The sequence below is a fragment of the Podarcis tiliguerta genome, assembly GCF_965153285.1.
Source record: "Podarcis tiliguerta genome assembly, chromosome: 8".
Taxonomy (NCBI): domain Eukaryota; kingdom Metazoa; phylum Chordata; class Lepidosauria; order Squamata; family Lacertidae; genus Podarcis; species Podarcis tiliguerta.
Genome location: NC_139541.1, coordinates 12,744,639 through 12,763,916, shown reverse-complemented (window position 1 = coordinate 12,763,916; position 19,278 = coordinate 12,744,639). Strand labels below are relative to the sequence as shown.

General features: G+C 47.1%; 1 protein-coding gene across 5 annotated transcripts in view; it reads right to left on the bottom strand.

Annotated features, from left to right (window-relative positions):
- PAX7 (paired box 7) overlaps window positions 1–17,354 on the bottom strand; it is a 171,172-nt gene extending 153,818 nt beyond the window's left edge. Inside the window, exons 1-4 of one of the 5 annotated variants that reach the window (XM_083454055.1) lie at window positions 16,724–17,353; window positions 12,010–12,245; window positions 10,298–10,424; window positions 3,090–3,224 (exon numbers count right to left, since the gene is read on the bottom strand). In XM_083454055.1, coding sequence (XP_083310181.1) covers window positions 3,090–3,224; window positions 10,298–10,424; window positions 12,010–12,245; window positions 16,724–16,808 — 583 coding nt within the window. In that variant the 5' untranslated portion in view covers window positions 16,809–17,353. Of the gene's footprint in view, window positions 1–3,089; window positions 3,225–10,297; window positions 10,428–12,009; window positions 12,246–16,723 lie in introns of all 5 variants that reach the window. The other 4 variants (XM_083454054.1, XM_083454057.1, XM_083454056.1 and 1 more) reach the window with 4 other exon arrangements.
- Between the last annotated feature and the right edge of the window lie 1,924 nt (window positions 17,355–19,278).

Below are 19,278 nucleotides of genomic sequence, written 5' to 3'. Positions count from 1 at the left end.
GATAATTGAATCTGATACCCCCCATCAGTAAACTGTCAAAGGCGGTTTCAGGGGACCATTTAGAAAACAGCAGCAAGCCGAAGAGAAAGTGATCTGTTTAACGAATTCATTTAGGACCCCCCTCTCATCCCCCCCCCCACAGCCCGCTTTCAAGTCCTTATAAGTAACTGATCCGGAGTGACTCCGGTTTTCAAGGCAAGACGTCCAATGCTGGTGTTCCGGATGGCGCTTTCGCCACCCGTTCCAAAACACCGGCACAAAAACAAAAAACCACAAAAACGGGTGTATGTGTGAAAATCAAACCATCCAAGGCAGACAGGTAGCACATTAACACTTCCAAGACCCCACAACCAGACCCCCCCCTTCCCCTTTCTCTCCCCTATTGTGTTTTCCAAGCGGCCCTCTAATTTTATTAACACCACCCAACAGTTCAAGATTTGTCTTCAAAAGATCAATCAAGCTTTGAAAAGGGAAAGGGAGACTCCCTCTGGGGGGCAATCTGCGTCTGCGGCGATTATATTTTTTAATAGTAAGTGTGAAAAATGAAAGAAAGACCCACTCTGGGCCTATTCTCCATACCGCCTTCCCCTTTCACTAACTTAACGGATGATATAAATAATATTTCAAATAACATTTCCTCTTTTTTAAAAAAGAAAAGAAAGGAAGAAAAAGTTATCCTTAAGATTTCAGGTGCTGAAAATATGCACATTTTTCTCCCGCCTTCCGTCAGTCTAAAAGCATCTCTTAAACAGCATCACATCGTACCGGAGAGAAACTTTATTTTAAAAGAAAGCACAGCAGGGTTTTACATGCTGAAGAATTAAACACGGCTCCCGACTCTTGCCTTGAAACACTGCAATTTGATTATCTGGTCACTGAAAGTCAAGGTGGTAGACCACATGAAGGATTTTAACAATACACCAGCCAAAAGAGGACCACAGACTTGCATCCTGTTTTATCCACCTCTAAAAAGAGCTCCGAATAACATTATTCAATCCCGATCAAGACTGTGTTTTGAATTCAAAGCTATTCCTTAACGTACAGGGGGCTCTGTAGAAATGAGTCAAAGATGAGCTAGATGGAGAATTGCGGGCGCATGCACAGAAAAATGCAAAATGCACTAGTGGAGGCAGAAGCTTTTTAAAAAACTAATCTTAAGATTCTAGGCCTTATGGGTTTGGAAATAAAAAGGCAATGCCTGCTATAATATCGGGGTCTTAAAACTGTAGACGGCAGAATAAGGTTTTCAGTGGTTGAAATGGCAATTTGTGTCACTGTCCCAACCATAACAAGGAAAGTAAAATTATGCAAAATTACAGAATGTGTCAATTTGCATAATTTATGCAGGTTCCTGATTATTATTATTATTATTAATGCACAAAGTACTGAAAAACCTGGTCAGAAAAAAAAGATTATAAATTATTCTTGAAGACCCTTATTTATTATTATTATTATTTTAAAAATCATGTCCTCTCAGATTCTCCTGAGAGAGTTATACTTTACACTTATTAAAAACCTTTGAGCTACAAAGATTTTATAAAGTCCAACGTGTTCTGCTAAGGTATCGAAATCTTTGAGAATATATTCAAAACCAGGGGAGGAAGCAGCTTGGACTCTCTACAATATAAAAAAGGGACCCACTTGAATAGTTAAATGTTTTTAAAGGCTTTTTAGTTTTCATTTCACCCCTCTGAGAATTTCCTTTTTTTAAAAAAAAAGAAGAAGTAGAAAAAAATAAAAATAAAACTCAATCCTTAAAACACACCCTTTCCACAAAGCCTTTCACATGACTGTTTAGCTGCGGTCACATATGCCCTATATTTTTTAAAGCGTTCCTATCCAGTCATAGCTGCCCTCAAATAATCCTGGGAATTGTAGTTTGCCGAGGGGGCTGGGAACCATAGCACTGCGAGGTCTCTCCTAACAATTCCCAGCTCCCTTGAAAAACTGTAGTTTCCCAGGATTCTTTGTCGCAATCCACGACTGGGGCATGAGAGTGATTGAAACATGTGGATGTTGTGACCAGAATCCTTTAGCCTCAGAGAGCTGGATAACCTGGAGTCCTCTGGATGTTGCTGGACTCCATCTCCCATCATCCTTGGTCCTTGGCCATGTTATCTGGGGCTGATGGGAGTTGGGAGTCTAATCACCTGGAGGCTCAGAGGTTCAGCATCCCCATCACTTGCCTTTACTGTCCCTAGCTACCTCTGTCACCTGCCTTCACTGCCCCGTCTACCTCCATCACAACTTCGCCTTCTTTTAACTCAGAGTCGTCCGGATGTTGATAGGCCGCACTCCCCTTATCCCAGCGCCCCTGGGTTATACTAGCTGGGGCTGATGGGAGTTTGAGCCCAAAACCAGCTAGTTCTTCACCCCTAGCTCTGGTGAAAGAAACTCTGGGTTTATCTTCACCTAAGTCTTGCATCTCGCTGAATGTAAACTCCTGGAAGCAGAGGCCTGTCTTCATTCTTTCCATTTATTATGAAATCCTTTCCTGCCTCTTTGCCCGACAATAGGCCTCCAAAGCAGCTCGCAGTAAGATAAAGCAAACACACAAACAACTCGCAATAAACTTTTGAAACGAACCAATAGAAAGCAACCGTCGCTGCAAGACTACAGATGTGGTAGTTACCAGTATGAACATCCCTTCCCTGCACAAAGAAAGCTAGCAGATCAGGGTGACAAGGTTAAAACCGGAATTGTTTTCTGAATACTGGGAGGTGGAGTCTCAACAGCACCGGGAGGGAAGTTTCACATACGAACAACAGGCTCATCCTCTGAGTGCCACCAAAACAAGGCCATCTGCACAAGCACAAGGAGGAAGCCACTGGTGGGCTCAGAGGAATTTGCAGTGAATATAAACAAACTAACTTGGAATGGAGTAGCCCCAGAAAGGTGTGGCTTGCTGGCTGGCACACTCCAGGAACAGAAACACTTCAATGCTGAAACATTTTTTTTGCAGTTCCCACTCACTTCACAATGTCAACATACAATAGGATGGAGGAAACCAGGAGAGAGGCCAAAAATATATATATTTTTAAGGGGATGTATGTGTTCGTAATTCTCCCCCTCCCTCCCTTTCTCTCTACCTTTGTCGCCCAAAATGCCGTCAATGCTGTGCTTGGCCTTCTTCTCGCTGTCGTCCTCCTTCTTATCGCAGTCCTCCTCTTCCTCTTTCTTCCCGAACTTGATTCGGAGCACCCGGCTAATCGAACTCACTAAACCTCAGACAGTCAAAGACAGAAGAAGAAAATATAAGCTGCTTTGAAACTGGAAAGTTGAAACTGGGAGGCAAAAGAGGTACTTCCATCAGGAATGGTGAGGATTCTCTCCATCCATGGTGGAAGGTCAACATCTATTGCTGCTCCATCCCCATGACACCCTATCACCAGCCCCAACTCATAAGGCCTGTCCATCTGGAGATTGAAGCTCTCCTGTTTAGATTTTCAAAGCACAGGGAACGTCCAGATTTGGGGAAGAAAATGCTTGGGGCAGCAGTAGTTGGAGGGCAAAGTGGAATAGATGAGGGGGAATTAGAGGAAGCACTGGGGTTTGCAATCCACATTAAGCCAAGAGATAGATTGGCCAACAGCCCAAAAGTCTCTGTTGCATCCACACCAAACAGGAACTTCTTCTAAGTAAAGGTAAAGGGATCCCTGACCATTAGGTCTAGTCGTGACCGACTCTGGGGTTGCGGCACTCATTTCGCTTCACTGGCCGAGGGAGCCGGCTTACAGCTTCTGGGTCATCTGGCCAGCAGAACTAAGCCGCTTCCGGCGAACCAGAGCAGCACACAGAAACGCCGCGTGCGGTACCTGTTTCTTCCCGCCGGAGCGGTACCTATTTATCTACTTGCACTTTGACGTGCTTTTGAACTGCTTGGTTGGCAGGAGCAGGGACCGAGCAACGGGAGCTCAACCCGTCATGGGGATTCGAACCGCTGACCTTCTGACCGGCAAGTCCTAGGCTCTGTGGTTTAACGCACAGCGCCACCCGCGTCCCTAACTTCTTCTAAACCAGGGCTTAAAACAAAATAAAAGTGGTCCATGGACCATCAGCGGCCAGCAATCCTTGTTCAGGTGGACATGCCCACACCAAATCATTGTATAAATCTTTAGTTTTAATCCTGTGAACCACCCTGAGACCTGCAGGAATAGGGTGGTATACAAGTTTAATAAATAGTAATAATATTTAAAATTTGATTGCTTCTTTTATTTTTCTTACATACTGTATTTCACTGTATTACAGTGTGAATTTTACGGAACACAAGTTGTAGTAATATATATGAAGTGAAAGGAATAAAAGCCCAATGAGGTATCTCACTTAGGAAACTACTTTAAGCAGAGGGAGAGCTCGCTGGTCCATCTAGTTCAGTATTGTCTACTCTGACTGGCAGCTGCTCTCCAGGGTTTCCGGGAGGGAGTCTTTTCCCAGCTCTGCCTGCAGATGCCAAAGGCTGAACCCAGGACTTTTGGGACACAACACAGATGCTCTACCACTGAGCTATGATTCTTCTCCTTGTTTTAGCAGGTGTCATCTTAGATGTACTTAACTCTCGCAGGAGTCCTTAAATCAACAAACAGGCCAACGACTCTCTAAATACTCAGCCCAACCCCCAACCCCAGTTATATTTAGGATAAACACACACAACTCCCATCCTTAACAAACCAACACACTGAAACTACTGTCCTCAAAATGCCTTTTGAGGGGTGTGTGTGTGTTGAGGCTTCAGTTGGTACATTGGCATAAAAAAGGGTAAAGGGACCCCTGACCATTAGGTCCAGTCGCAGACGACTCTGGGGTTGCGGCGCTCATCTCACTTTATTGGCCAAGGGAGCTGGCGTACAGCTTCCGGGTCATGTGGCCAGCACGACTAAGCCGCTTCTGGCGAACCAGAGGAGCCACGGAAACACCGTTTACCTTCCCGCCGTAGCGGTACCTATTTATCTACTTGCACTTTGACGTGCTTTCGAACTGCTAGGTTGGCAGGAGCAGGGACCGAGCAACGGGAGCTCACCCTGTCACAGGGATTCGAACCTCCAACCTTCTGATCAGCAAGTCCTAGGCTCTGTGATTTAACTCACAGCGCCACCTGCGTCCCTATACCTTGGCATAAGTGGAGGCCAAAAGACTGCGATGGGCTGCTGGTCCCAAATTAAAAAAATAAATAAATCCCCAACCTGTGGCCCTCCAGAAGTTTTGGCCTACAACTCCCATGATCCCTACCTAACAAGACCAGCGGTCAGGGATGATGGGAATTGTAGTCCAAAACATCTGGAGGACTGAAGCTTGGGGATGCCTGGATTAGAGTGCCTAGGACATAGGTACAAGTAGGTAGCCGTGTTGGTCTGCCGTAGTTGAGTTGGAACAAAATAAAAAAATTCCTTCCAGTAGCACCATAGCGACCAACTAAGTTTGTTATTGGTATGAGCTATAGTGTGCATGAACACTTCTTCAGATATTCTTCAGATCTTAAGAAGTGTGCATGCACACGAAAGTTCATACCAATAACAAACTTAGTTGGTCTCTAAGGTGCTACTGGAAGGAATTTTTCTGTATTTTGTTTAGACTAGGACATGGGAGACCATGGGAGTCCTTGGGGGAGGAAGGCAGAATATAAATGCATGGGGAACCATGGGTGCCGAGATCAAATCCAGCCCTCTCTGTCTGGCCCTGGGACTCTTGCCAGGTCACACACACCCTGCTCGCCACCCTGGTTGAGTGTTTTTGCCTGGCTAGAAATGCGTCCTTGAACTCCGATCATTCCTCTTGCCTGCCTAGATGAAGGATAAGGGGTGTGGGTGTGGGTGCCAATATGTGTGTTTGTTTAGAAACCAACCCGCCGTACCAAGTTAAAATTCCTATTTGTTGCTCTGCCGCTAGCTCCGACAGCCACCAGAAGGTCACTCACAAGGGAACAGTGGTCCTGCCTGCCCTAAACAGTTTGGGGACAGCACCGCCTTCCCTTATATGACCCTTGACATTTGTAAGAACTTCTAGGGGGCCCCTGCATACTTGCACAACATCAGACAGATCAATTCAGCTAACAGGTTTAGGGAATATGGCCTTTGTGGTGGTGGCCCCTTTAGTGTTGAAGTTTCCTTCTCAACTGCCTGCTCATGGCGCCCACAGTACGGGCCTTCCAATGGCCCTGGTAACCTACCTTGGCCCCTGTGTCCTAACAGTATGGTCATTTGGAGACCCAAGCTGTCCTCAGTTGTGTATTACCTAACTCTTCATGGCCTGACTTATGAAAGCCGGAGAGATGCAGTGCTGGGAGTGTTTGACGAGGACCCAATTCAAATCCTGACTTGGCCATGAAGCTCGTTGGGTGACCATAGGCTAGTTGCTGCCTCTCAGTCTAAGCTACCTCACAGGGGTGTTTTAGGAATTAAATGAGGAGCGGGGAGAGACCTGGCACTTCTTGGAGAAAAGGTTGGGATAAGAATTCAGCAAAAATGATAAAATATTAAAATAAAGTCAAAGTGTCTTTGGTGATGCGACTGTGTAACGCATCTCGTCTCATTGTACACAGCTGACTTCCAATAATTCCAGTGTCTGCTGGAATTGAGATTGGTGGGGCGGAAGGGAGGTCAACAGTAGGTGGCGACACAGCCAATAAAAGGCAGTCAACTAATTCCGGTTGTGCTCCCATCCTCCTGGTTGCTGAATTCTGCAAGGTCAATGTTGAGACTAAGGAGGAGAAGGGTCACTCCCCTTGAACTGGATGTAAGTAAGAAGGCAGACTGGATGAGGCCCCATTTACCTTCATGGAGCAGCCTCTACTGGATTTCTTTCTTTCTTTCTTTCCTTCTTTCTTTCTTTCTCTCTCTCTCTCTCTCTCTCTCTCTCTCTCTCTCCCCCCCCCCTTATGCCCTCATTGCAAATGTATAGACATATAACTTTTTCACTTTATACCTATTGAAGAATTTAGTAGAACCAGAAAACCCACAGGCCTTTATATCATGCCAATAGAATGATGTCTCTCCCCAAATTAAAACACCAGAACTTCCTGGTTTGGGAGGAGGAGGAGGAAGAAGAGGAGGAGGATTTTAATCTGAATTACCCATCCACACCATGAATACCTGGACACCCGGAAGGCAGAGTAAAAGTGAAATTGACAGGGCCTAAACACTGTCTACTCATACTCAGGACAATATTGTTTTTAATGACTTTGGTGTTATATTTGATGTTTTCTGAACTGGGCCCTGCAAATTGTTTTTAATATTGTACTTTAATGCTATAACCTGCCCTGGTACCTTAGGGTGAAGGGTGAATAATACAAACATACATACATAAATAGATAGATAGATAGATAGATAGATAGATACATTAAAATTACTTGCCAAGTTAAATCTCCCTACCTTTTAACACCGCCTGCTTCTAAGTAAATGTGCCCAGAAGGGGAGCCTTATATGAAATTCTGGTATACAATTTTACTCAGGTATCTCAGGGTGGATCTTACTAATGATATCATGCATTTGTTAATTACTGTATATCCTGCTTTTAATGCCAGTTATTAAAGTAAGTTTCAAATATGGCAACAGTAGATCCTCTCTAAACTATAGGAGGAGTAACACAGGAACATTAAAACAACCTGCCCTCAGATGTTAAAGTGTTCAGCATCCAGATAAAAAAACACCCACAAATGGAGGTTATATCCAGCTAAGTCCTAATACTCAGAGTAGATCCATTGAAATTCATGGACCTAAATTAGCTATGTCCATTTTTTTTTTTAAAAAGGGTTTTTTTCCTTTTCCACTATCAAATGTATATAAATTTTATGAAATAAATAAAATGCATGAATTTCAATGGGTCAACTCTGGGTAAGGCTTGGCACTGGGTATTAACCTGGAAAGCACAGAATGAGGTGGCACAAAGGGACTGTACCATTACAAACTGGGTGTGGGTGTGCTTGTATCAGTTTTGGAATCCTCTTGTGTGCAAAATGGACTCTCCTCCCAGGAGACAAAGGGGCAGTGGCACTGTCCACTCCAAGACCTTTTTCTATTTTGCTGTGCAGATCAGGACTTCTTACACCCTCCGGATATCTTGAACTACATCTCCCATCACCCCTGATCACTGGTCATGCTGGCTAGAGCTGCTGGGAACTGTAGTTTGAATCATCTGGATGGCACCCTCTCTTCCTATCAGACAAAAATCTGGAAAATATTACTAGGTATCTGAATTGATGGGGTCAGGGACAAGAAGAGATGTAGTTTTTCTGTTCTGGCTCATCTCGACAAAACTCTAAGGGGTTGTATGGTTGGTTCTGAATTTATAGCAACAAGAAAGGAATATTTTCTTTAGTGTTTTAAGAATGTAGTATGACAGCTTTCGGGTTATACCAGACTCTCTGCCAGACTGATGCATAGCTCTGTGATACTCAGAAGGTTGCATCAAATGTATTGGGTAATATGTAAAATGGGATTGTCTGGCTTGCTCTGTTTTTCTCCTCAAATTGCTCCAAACCGTCAGGAGAAGCCAGGGAGATTGAAAATAAGTGAAATGTCACTTGTTTGAGTCACATAGGCTGTTTCTCAAAAAATGAACAACACAAATAAAGTATGCATAATTGCGACCCAAAAACAAAGGCCACACAACAACATCTCTGTGACCCAAAATCAGGGAGGCAGAGAGACAGGTGTGCAAAGTTTTGAGTTTCAGGTAAGCTTTCAGTCTGCTGAAGAATGCTGTGACATCTGCAGTGGCGTAGCGTGGGTTGTCAGCACCCGGGGCAAGGCAAGTAATTTGCGCCCCCTAACCCGTGGATTTGCGCCCCCTAACCCTAACCCCCAGATGTTGCGCCCGGTGCGCCCGGCCCCCCCTGCACCCCCCACGCTACGCCACTGGACATCTGAAAGCTTGCAAACTCACCTTCCAAATTAACTTGATAAAGTGCTATCCATTGTTGGGAAAATATGTGGGCTACCACCTTTTGGTACAGAGTTCTCTCTCTCTCTCTCACACACACACACAGCAAGAAGTTAAAGTTTATCTGTTAATAAATTGTAGCTCTGGGGGTCAATTTTATCTATTTAATGTATAACCCTTACTGTATTTGCTGCCACGCAAAATTAAGAGAATTGAGGTTTTAGATTTCTGAGTCTCCACATTCAGCGTTTAATACCTGAAATTATGCATGGTATGGAGAAAGCGGAAAGGTCTTCCTCCCTCTCTCCTAACACTAGAACTCACGAATGTTTGAAGATTCAGGACAGGCAGGGGAAAGTCATTATTCACATAGTGCAAAGTTAAACTCTGGAACTCACTCCCACAGGACACAGTGATAGCCAGCAACCTAACTGGTCTTAAAAGAGGTTAGGGCAAATTCAAAGAGGACAAAGAGGCTACCAATGGCCACTAGTCATGATGGTTATGCTCTCAGTCTCCACCTTTGAAGGCGGCAATCATTCTGAATACCAGTCGCTAGGACCCACAGGAAGGGAAAGCGCTCTGGTCCTCTGCTTGTGGGCTTGCCAATGGGGCAGCAGGCTGGCCGCTGTGAGAAGAGGATGCTGGATTCGACCTGATCCAGCTGAAGGCTCTGATAACATCCGCAGGTCTTCCCACATTCGCAATGGACACTTTTAGGTTTAGCAACCCTTCTGCACAATTCACTCGCTAGTCTACAGGGTGTCGTTATAAGTCCAGATTTGCAAATACTGGGGATCAGGGACACCCCCGCCCCCCAGTGATCCAGAAGCCACTTAAGCCGCCTGCAACATTGCTGCAAAGACCAGCTTCTGCTGATGGGGCAGACAGAGCCAGAAGTCAAAGCTGCAAATTCAGCTTGAGACTCAGGGCTGTCTCATCACACACAGCTGAAGTTGTTTGTGGACTGTACCACCTGAAACTGCAAGAGGACGGGTTGGGGTTGGGGAGGAATTTGTGTAAAAAGTAAAAAAAAAAAAATCCAGAGTAAACCTGGAGATGGGATCAAACTCTAGCTTCATCTTGGATTTCTGCATCCAGGGATTTGCCTATTTATTTCTTCCTGGGCCTCTCAGTCTGAAACAGGACGGCAGAACAAAGGCTATGCAAGCTTCAGAGTGCTGCAGAACGCTTTCTTGGGGAGTCACAAAACGCACGGAACCTGGTCTGTGCTTTTGAGCGCGTGCATTGAGTTATTTGCCCGCCTCTTAGCCTGGAGGGGAAGATTTTGGTCTCAAGCTGGCCTGTTTGTAGATAAACGCATCCCTAGATTAGTTCCTCCCTCCTCCCCACCCAATTACAGGATTTCATTCCCCCACCCTTCCTTCTCCCCGTTTGGGCTTTTTCCAAGCTGCCTTCTCACCTGAAGGGACCGTGCTTCGGTCGCAATGCCCGTCCTTCAGCAGTCGGTCTCGGATCTCCCAGCTAAACATCCCGGGGTTTTCTCGTTTATACTCTTCGATTTTCTTCTCCACGTCGGGAGTAGCGACCTGCTTTTGGGATCAATGCGCCGTCGGGAAAAGATCCGAGGTGGGGTGGGGGGAAGAGGTTTGCAGTGGGTGGGGCAGGGGAAAGAGAAAGAAAAAGGATTCACTTTTAAATTTAAATTTTGGGGAGCGGGTAAAGGTGCGCCCTCGCCTCAGCCCACGCGCCTGGCCATTCAAATGTTCTCTTTAAACGACTCCCAACTAAACCCTACTCAGAGTAGACCCATGGAAATTCATGACACTTAGACAGCCAGGTCTGTAAACTTCAGTGGGTCTACTTTGAGTAGGACTAGCAGTGGCTACAACCCCCTCTTAAAATAAAAAAAATACATAAATAAGATCCGTTTTAGTCTAGAATTTATTCTAAGGGTGCTTGCATCAAGCCTTTGGTGGCTTCCCAAATCGCCCCCCCCCCACCTCAGGATAGCCTCCTAAATCCAAACTATTCAGCACCCTCTCCTTAAAGGCTTCTATAAAAAAAAACACCACCCCCTTTAACCGGAGGGTCCTTATTTTACAACTTTTGATGGTTTCCCAAACCCCTCAAAGAGCCCAGTTTTTTCAAGTCAATATTTTACTGCACCTCTCTACGCATTTACCTAGGAGTAAACCCCGTTGTACGCCGTAGGACTCGTTTCCGAGGAATTTCCCCTAGGGCTCGGGGCTTCGCGCGGGGGCTTACTTGAGAGTAAGGGGACCGGTCCAGTTCCACCCTGGGATCCTTACTCAGAAGTAAAGTTCCATGGGTTTCAGTGGAGCTTACTCCTGAGTAAGCGTGCCTGGAGTCGGACAGATTCCCCGCCCCAGCCTCTCACTTCTAAAGATACATATTTTTTTAAAGATTTTTTTAAAAAAATGACTCCGAGTGTGAACGATTATAAATTAGCTGCAAATATCATCCTTTATCCACTCTGCTGTGATTTATGGTTGTAAAGTGAGATCAAATGAGGAACTGACAGATTTCGCTTTTCTCTCAGTAAACGCTTACTATTTTGAGCTGCCTGTCGGAGATGACGGGACCCATCGCCCAGAGGCTCATCTCATGATAAATAACCATGAATGCAAAAAAGAAAAAAGAAAAAAAAAGAGCAGCCGGAGGGCCCCGATCCGGGACACGTCTCCCGAGAGAAAGCCCGTCCGAAAATCTTTCCTCAACGGACCATAGCTAAGAGCCACGATATCGCGCAACTTTTTCTTTTTTCTTATTGGGAAGTAAGCCCGGTTGTGAGACATAACGGGCAAACTGAACCGTGTCTGCTCAGATCCCGTGGGGCTTTTTTTAGTCCCCAAGTAAGCGAGGCTAGGGTGGCAGCTTCAGGGAAATAGTTAAGCTGCCATCTAGCTCCGTATTGTTTGCTCTGGCAGGCAGCAGCCATGGAAATCAGGTAGGATTTTCTCGCAGCAGCCCTACCTGGAAACCCGGAACCTTCTGCGCACGGAGTACAAGATGTTTTCCCTTCGCTTTCGGGGTGCGTGTCCAGAGAAGGGTCCCCCCCAAACCCAGTTAAGAGGTAGGGGAGAAGAGGTGAAGGCTACCCCACCCCGCGCGTGCCCGAGGTAGCCACCCCGGGGACTCCCACTCACTCACCCTGGGTTTACTTCCACCGATGGCTCCTGGGCGGATGGAGCCCGTCTCCTGGTACCTGCAGAGGATTTTGGAGACGCAGCCGTGGGAGACACGGAGCTGGCGGGAGATGACGCAGGGCCGGATCCCGTGGTGGGCCATTTCCACGATCTTGTGGCGGATGTGGTTGGGGAGGGGTCTCCCGTTGATGAAGACGCCGCCCAGCTGGTTGACCCGGCCTTGGCCCAGCGGGGTAGAGACTGCGAGGTAAAGGAGAAGAGAGGGAGCGGGAGAGAGAAGGCAAAGGTGACTTTTACCTGCGGGTTCCCTCGGGGTAAAGCCCTTATCACACTTTAACCGAGGTAAGGCTGTCATCCTCTACCTACCCCGCCTGAATTTAACCAGATTTCGAACCAGACCCGTATCGCGGAGTAAGTCCCGACCGAACCCGTTTATTGGCTCACAGCATAAGTGGATCTCGGGACCAGATCCACCGCAGTCTCCCCTTTGTGATGCGGAGCGGGCAATACCTACATTTTTACTCACTTCGTTTTATCCACATATTCCCCGTAGTTATAGATAACTTGCTGGATGTATAAGGAAGCACCTATATAATCTAGATCTCGCCTATTTGAATTTAGAGACAAACTTATTATCTGGATCGGCAAATTTATCACTGTCTTGAGATCGGGAAGAAAGTGAATCGGGTTTTTATTTAGTGCAGGCTCACACAACACACGCGCACACCCTCCCTTATTCTCATTACAGTTACTCGGAAGTAGGGTCCCGATCCGATTCACAGCGGAGCTGGAGAAAACGAAAGAGGGCGAGGTCGTTTCTGACTGAACCCGGTTCAAGTTTAGTTCCGGACTCAAATCGTGGCTGATAAGTTTATTTTATTTTATTTAAAAAGTGGGACACTGAAAGATAAAATTCACAACATTCTGGGTCCCGATCCTAACCATGTTTGCCCGGAAGTAAGTCTCTACTATTTTTATTTATCGAACTGATATCTAAGGGGACGGGAATGAGCGGAGGATTTTACAGCAATTCGGATTACTGTACATCGAAGCGCCCATCACCGGCGCGTTTGGTCTGGATTTGGAGTGCTCCAACGGAGGACCCACTCAGAGGCCTTATCCACAATCCACTTAACTAAAGACTTGGAGGAAAGGGACTATTTTGGGGGGTGTCCCCCCTCAATCTTAGAAAATTTCACCCCCCACAAAAAGTTCTATGGTCTTTTTCGATGCGGATTCTGAATGAATAAAGCTCCCCTTGAACCCAGGTCCAGATAAGCAGGAATAAATTCTGGTTACAATGAAACGTTATGAAGGTGAGCCTTCCTTAAATATCTCTGTCCCGTGGTAACATCCCTCCTTTCCAAAATTTCTCGCTTTTAAAAGCCAAAGGGCTGTTTTATGTTCAAACGACACGCGGGCACGTGAAACACGCCTCTTTCTTTTTCCCAACCCCTCCTAAGAACCACACCAAAGTCAGGGCTTTGGGATCGCGGTGCTGATCAGAATATACTTTCCTGCTTCAGCTACGAGGTCTAAACCGAGTCGAGGCCCAAATGGTCGGCACTCTGTGTATGCGTCAGAGACAGCTTACAAAGATAGGTTTGAGAACTTTCAGTGTAACTGGCAAGGCCGTGTGCTGGGGCGGGTTTTTCCTCACACTCCCCCTGAAAACATACTTAACTGCCAGCTACTGCCTTACACGCGCTTGCTCCAAGAATAAGCAGCGCGGAACAAAGAGGAACCACTCCTCCTTAGGAACGCGCTGCGCGCCAAACCACCCGCGCAACAGCATCCTATGCGCCAGCTCCTCGGGAGTAAGGCCCGCTTTATTCAGCCAGGCGTGAGCTCCCTCGGGAGCAAGCACGCCCGGAGGACCCCTCAGAAAGGAAGCCCCATTGGGCTTTTGAGGGGCTTACTCTCGCGTAGACATGGCCCCCAAGACTCCGTTGGAGCCAGTTTCTCCCTTTAATGTCTCTGGCGGAGATCCGAACCTCTCTCCCGCGGGAGTTTCACTGAACCCAGGAGGAGAGCGGCGCCCGGTTCCGGGGTTTTCCTCTCCCCGGGTTCATTTTAAATACAGGGCGTCGGAACCATTGAAAGGAATGGACAGCGTTATCTTCGGGCCATCCCTTTCAGTGGGTCTTCTCTGAGTAAGTTGGAGGCAAATACCAGGCGCTTTGTCGCTTTCCCACAGATCGGTCTGCGCCAAAACTTCTCAAAATTCCCCTCCCCTCCTCCTCCCCTTAACCCCAATATATATTTTATAAATGGTTCCCTGGGCGCCTCTCCAGCTGAGCGCGCAGACATCTGTTTGCGTTTCCCTCTCAGCTGCCTTGATCTCTATCTGTGTAAGGTTGTCCTTTTTCGTCTTCTTCTCTAGTTCGGCCTACACGCGCCCCCTGCAAATAACAACCACCAACGTCTTCTAACCCCCTCTCCCCAAACCACTACTTTTGATAAACTACAAAATGTCCTTTCTCCCTCATCCTTACCCAGCTTGGAGAACGGCGCCGTTATAGAAACCTCATTCCCCCCTTTCTGTGACCTGTTAGGCTTGGAAACAGCCAAGGTTTTTGGGGAAAGTGTGTTTGCGTTACGTATTTCTGTTCAAACATACTGTATGGAGACACACACACATATAAGGAATACCTGTTCATCTTTACATAAATGAATTTATATGCATATATAGAAAGAGTTCATTTCAGTATATATAAATCAGGGATTATCAGTATTTAGTGATTAACCAAATCATAAATGGGATCTAGAGTAAGCTCGCTTTTATATTTTTATATGCTTTTTATGATGCTTTTATACACATATACAGATAGTTCTCACCTAAAATAAAAGTCTATTTTATACATGTGCACGCTTCCTGATATGTTTTTAAAAAGTATTGCTGTAACCAAATCTGCGTTATGAAAAGCGCCCATCTTCCCAAGCGCTTTTTCTTAGGACTCCAACACTTGAATGAGACCCGGAGAAAACTTCTAAATATAAATATTGCTTTAAGCGGGTATTTAAAGTCACATATCCCCCAATTTTCTGGTAGTGGAAAAGTAGACATGAATTTTATTTTGAGGGGGTGTGAGAAAGAAAAGTATTCGGGTTTCTCCCCCCCCCTTTCCTCCCTCCCTCTCTCTTTTTAATATTTCTTCCTCGCTTCGAGGATGGTGGCTCCCCATCACATTTGGAAATTGGGGTGGGGGAGAGAAAAAAAGAGACGGGGATGGGTGTGTGTGTGTTATATGATGGTCTCTCTTTCTCTTTCTCTCTCTCACCCCCTCTAACCCCCGACTTCCACACTTCTTGGCGAAGAGAGGAAAGTGGATTCCGGTCCTCGCCTGGCGGTTTAATCAAGAATCACGCGCCGCTAATTCGGAGTCACTCGGCGCGCGCTGTCATTAGCCACAGCTCAGCCTCGAGTGGGCTCAGCCTGCCTCCGAGAGGCGCCTGGACCGGCCGCCCGCTCCGCCTCGTCATTATTCCCCATCACGTTGTGCAAATATTTTGGTAATCCCCCTGATCTCTTTTTCCCTTTCCAGCGCCGCTTCACTTCATTTGCTCGCAGAAAAGGAGGCCCTTCACTCCAAATCCCCGCGGCGTGTGGGTTTTTGCGCAGCCGGCGTGGGTCCCCTGCCTGCTCGCCCCCCCACCCACTGCCTGCTCGCCCACTTGAGCACGCTCTCGGCTGAGCGAGCTTTGCTTTAATAAATGCAGGGAAGGGGACCCGGAGTTTGTTTAATTCTGGTTTGGTCGCCAATCAGGGGACCTGTGGTGGGGCGGGGGAGAGACTGAAGAAAATTGTGTGGGTTTTTTTTTAGGGGAGAGATGTCGGAAAGCCGCTTTCTAATTACTTCTCGCTCTCATCCAAATATAAAGAGAGAGGGGGGGGGGGGGAGGTTGTAGAGGCGAGAGAACGTGGGTGTAATTGACAAGAGAAAGTGACAAGTTCTTTCCGAACCTTTGGCGCGCCCAACGTTCCATCGCAGACGCGCCGGGTCGCTTTCACTCGCTTCTCGTTTTTAAACCGAAAAATATCATCGCCGGACTCTGGTTTTTGGGGTAAGGGGCGGTGGAGGACGAACAGACATTTTCATGCAAACGGAAACCGGGGGTAAAGGAAGGGAGCCAGCTGCGCAAAGTTCATTCAAAAGCCCCTTCCAAAACGGTCTGCGACGAGTCAATGGCAAACGAAACAACCCCACAATATTATATATATATATAACGACCACAGTTTGGAAAATTGGTGTCTCGTTAGGATTTGGAGGGAAGCTTAGGAATGCCAAACGGCAGCGAGAAACGCCTGACTCCTTCCATCACGCGCAGGCTGGCTCGCAGAGTGAAAAAGACCCGCTTTGTCCCAAACGCGCCTACCCTCGCAGGCAGGCGGTTGTAAGCGCCGTCTTTACTCAGGAGTAAGCCCGGCAAGAGGGCTTCCTCCCCAGTAAAAGGAGACTGGCTTTAGGGCGGTTTCCAAGCGCGCTTTAAAAACGAAACTTCCTTTTGAACAAATGCCTCCTTTTAAAAAATTAAGAACAGGGGCTGAAAGTTTAATAATGGCGAAAAGTTTAAAAATGAAACGAATCGGAAGGCCACGCTAAGAAGCGAAGAAGGAAAACCAAACCCTAACATTTTTATTTTGTAATTAAATTCTTCTTTTTTAAAAAACAAAACAAGTATCTAACCTGGGAAGGAAAAACGAGCCGCCTGCTTACCTTCTAAAGGAAATCCGGTGCGGGGATAATTCTGTCCGGGTGCTGGGCGCATCATCCTTGGTACTGTCCCAGGGAGCGCAGCCATACTCCAGACGAGGCTGCTGGGATGAACGGGTGGGTGGGAGGGAAGGAGGAAAGGGGGGGCCGCTGGGATGGAAGGTTTCAAGTCGAGAAAGCCGGAGAAAAAAGGGGAGTCCAAATCTTTGCAAGAAAAAAAGTGTCTATATATTTTTTTTTACCAAAAAAATGGGGTGCGGGGAGAGAGAACGTGGAGAGAGACAGAAGGAGAGAGGACCCCTCCTCTGGTCTGTCCCCTCTTGGAAAACCTCAGCCACTCGCCTCCCCCAAAGCCCCCCCAGAGTTTTAAAAAAATGAAAAAAGGGGGGGGGGGGTTGAAATTGACCAGCTGGAACTGAGCTTGCGTCCTTTAGGAATGCGCGATGAAGACTGTGGAGTGAAAGCGAGCAGAGGTTGAATTTCTTTAGAGGAGGCTTGTGGAAGGTTTTCTACCCCCCCTCCTTTGCCTCCTTCTTCCTTCCTTCCCCCTTTCTTCCCTCACTCTTATTTTGCGTGCGTGTGTTGCTTCTTTTTAGGGGGGGGGGGAGGAGAAGAAGAAGAAGAAGGGGGGGTGTCTGATGACTGCTAGTATAGGAAGGGTTGGAAGTTGCGAAGACGGGTTGAACTTTGGCGCATCGGGGGAAATGCAAGAAAGGGAGACCGAAGCAACTCTGATAGGCTGCAGAGTGGGGATTTCCTCCCCCCTTTCTCCCTTCTAAAAAACCTCCTTTTTTTATTCATGAGCGCAGAGAAGGGAGATTTAACTCCGAGGCTTGGGAGCCAATCGCAAAGGGGCTGGTGTGTCCCCCGCTTCTCCCAGACGTATATCTAGAGGATTTGTTTTTTAAAAAGTGGGTGGTGGTGGTCTCCGTAAGAGAGAAAACGGAATCTTCCCCTATATATCTCTATATATTCTTAAGTGCTAGCATTCCGATCATTATTTTTTAAAACTTTCCTAAAGTTTACCTGGGGAGGCGGAAGAATGACGTCCCTTCTCTCCCCCCTCCAAGAAAACAAACAAACCACTATTTCGTCAAAAGTAGTTTTGCCACTTCCCAGGACAAATGAGGTTTTTTGGGGGGGCGAGGAAAAGGGGAGAGAGAGGGGGGGACCTCAGCACTCTCCCCTCAACTCCGTCGCCCTAACTCCTCCAGGGACCGCTTCTCTGCCCCCCAACCTATTAGAATAGAGGTTTGCACACAAAAATAAGCAGTCATTTCCCCGCTAAAGGGAGTCTAGGAAGGACATCAATTCTGTCCTAAGCAGAAGGGAGTGATAACCGGGAACCCCCTTACCTTAACCCAAGCCTTAAACTTGGGGAGAGAGACCCGTCCACCTTGACTGCATCATATATGTATAATATATATTTGAGAGACAACGTCTCCACAATAGGTTTCAGAACAGCAGGAGCAGATACGATTCACAACATCGGGACCCACAACTCTTCCAGTCAGTCAAGGAGGTCTTTCTGCCTTCACACCTAGCAGGTATCCCCCCCCCCCCCGAAAATGACTTAAGGGCAGCTGTGAGTCGAGGAAGGGACCCTCATTTACCGGTAGCTTTAAGCAGCTGGAAGATCGCTCCCCTCGGACCTCTGAGCAGGAGAGGGCTTGCTTCCGAGTAGACTTCGCAGCATCGCTTCTCTGGTAACTTGGAAGGCAATAGACTTTTGTGGAAAAGAACAAACATATCAGTATTGTACTAGGATTTACTTCAGAGTAACAGCATGGTTAGAAGCGAGCCAGTGGGTCGCTCAGCCCCTTTTAAGTCTCTTTCCCCACTCCATATAATTTCTTGAGAGTTAGACACTCAGGTGTAAGGTCTACACTTCTTTCTTTCTCCCCCCTCCCCACTTGGCGAATCGATTTTTGTCGGCTGCTGGTTTCATGGGGTCTTGGAACGCGAAAATCGCAGCCAGGCAGCCCGGATCCTAGCCACGTGGATCTGGCATTAAGGCCCCACTCGTGTTACCTGAAAGCGCTTAAGATCGTTCAAGAGGCGCAACCCGATCCTATAATTCATATATACTCCGGGGCATGTTTCAGTGAATCTGGTGCGTGCGTGTGTGTGGTTCGTCTCCTGCGCAACCTACCCGGCGAACAACAGCCCGGGAGCAGCCAGATTCCATGCACGTTTACTCGGAAGCAAGCTCTGTTGAGCTCGATGGGAACGTTTTCCCGGGAAGCGGCGCCTAAGGATAGCAGCCCTTTCGTACGCAAGTTCTCTCGGAGTAAGTCCTAGTGGGTTTCACGGCACCTAGGATTGCAGCCCCCCCATCCTATACACGTCTCAATCGGAAGCACCGCCGAGTTCAGCGGGGCTTATTCCCCCTTCCCACAACCGAGAAGCATTTTCTGAAATGAAAAAACAACAACCCTTCTCCGTCTCTCACCCAGAACTAGTTAAGGTTGCGTGTTCCAGCTTTTTCTTAATAATTATCATTATTAACCCATAGCCCTTTCCCAGCCGAAGCACAATAGCTAGATCTTTGACATTAA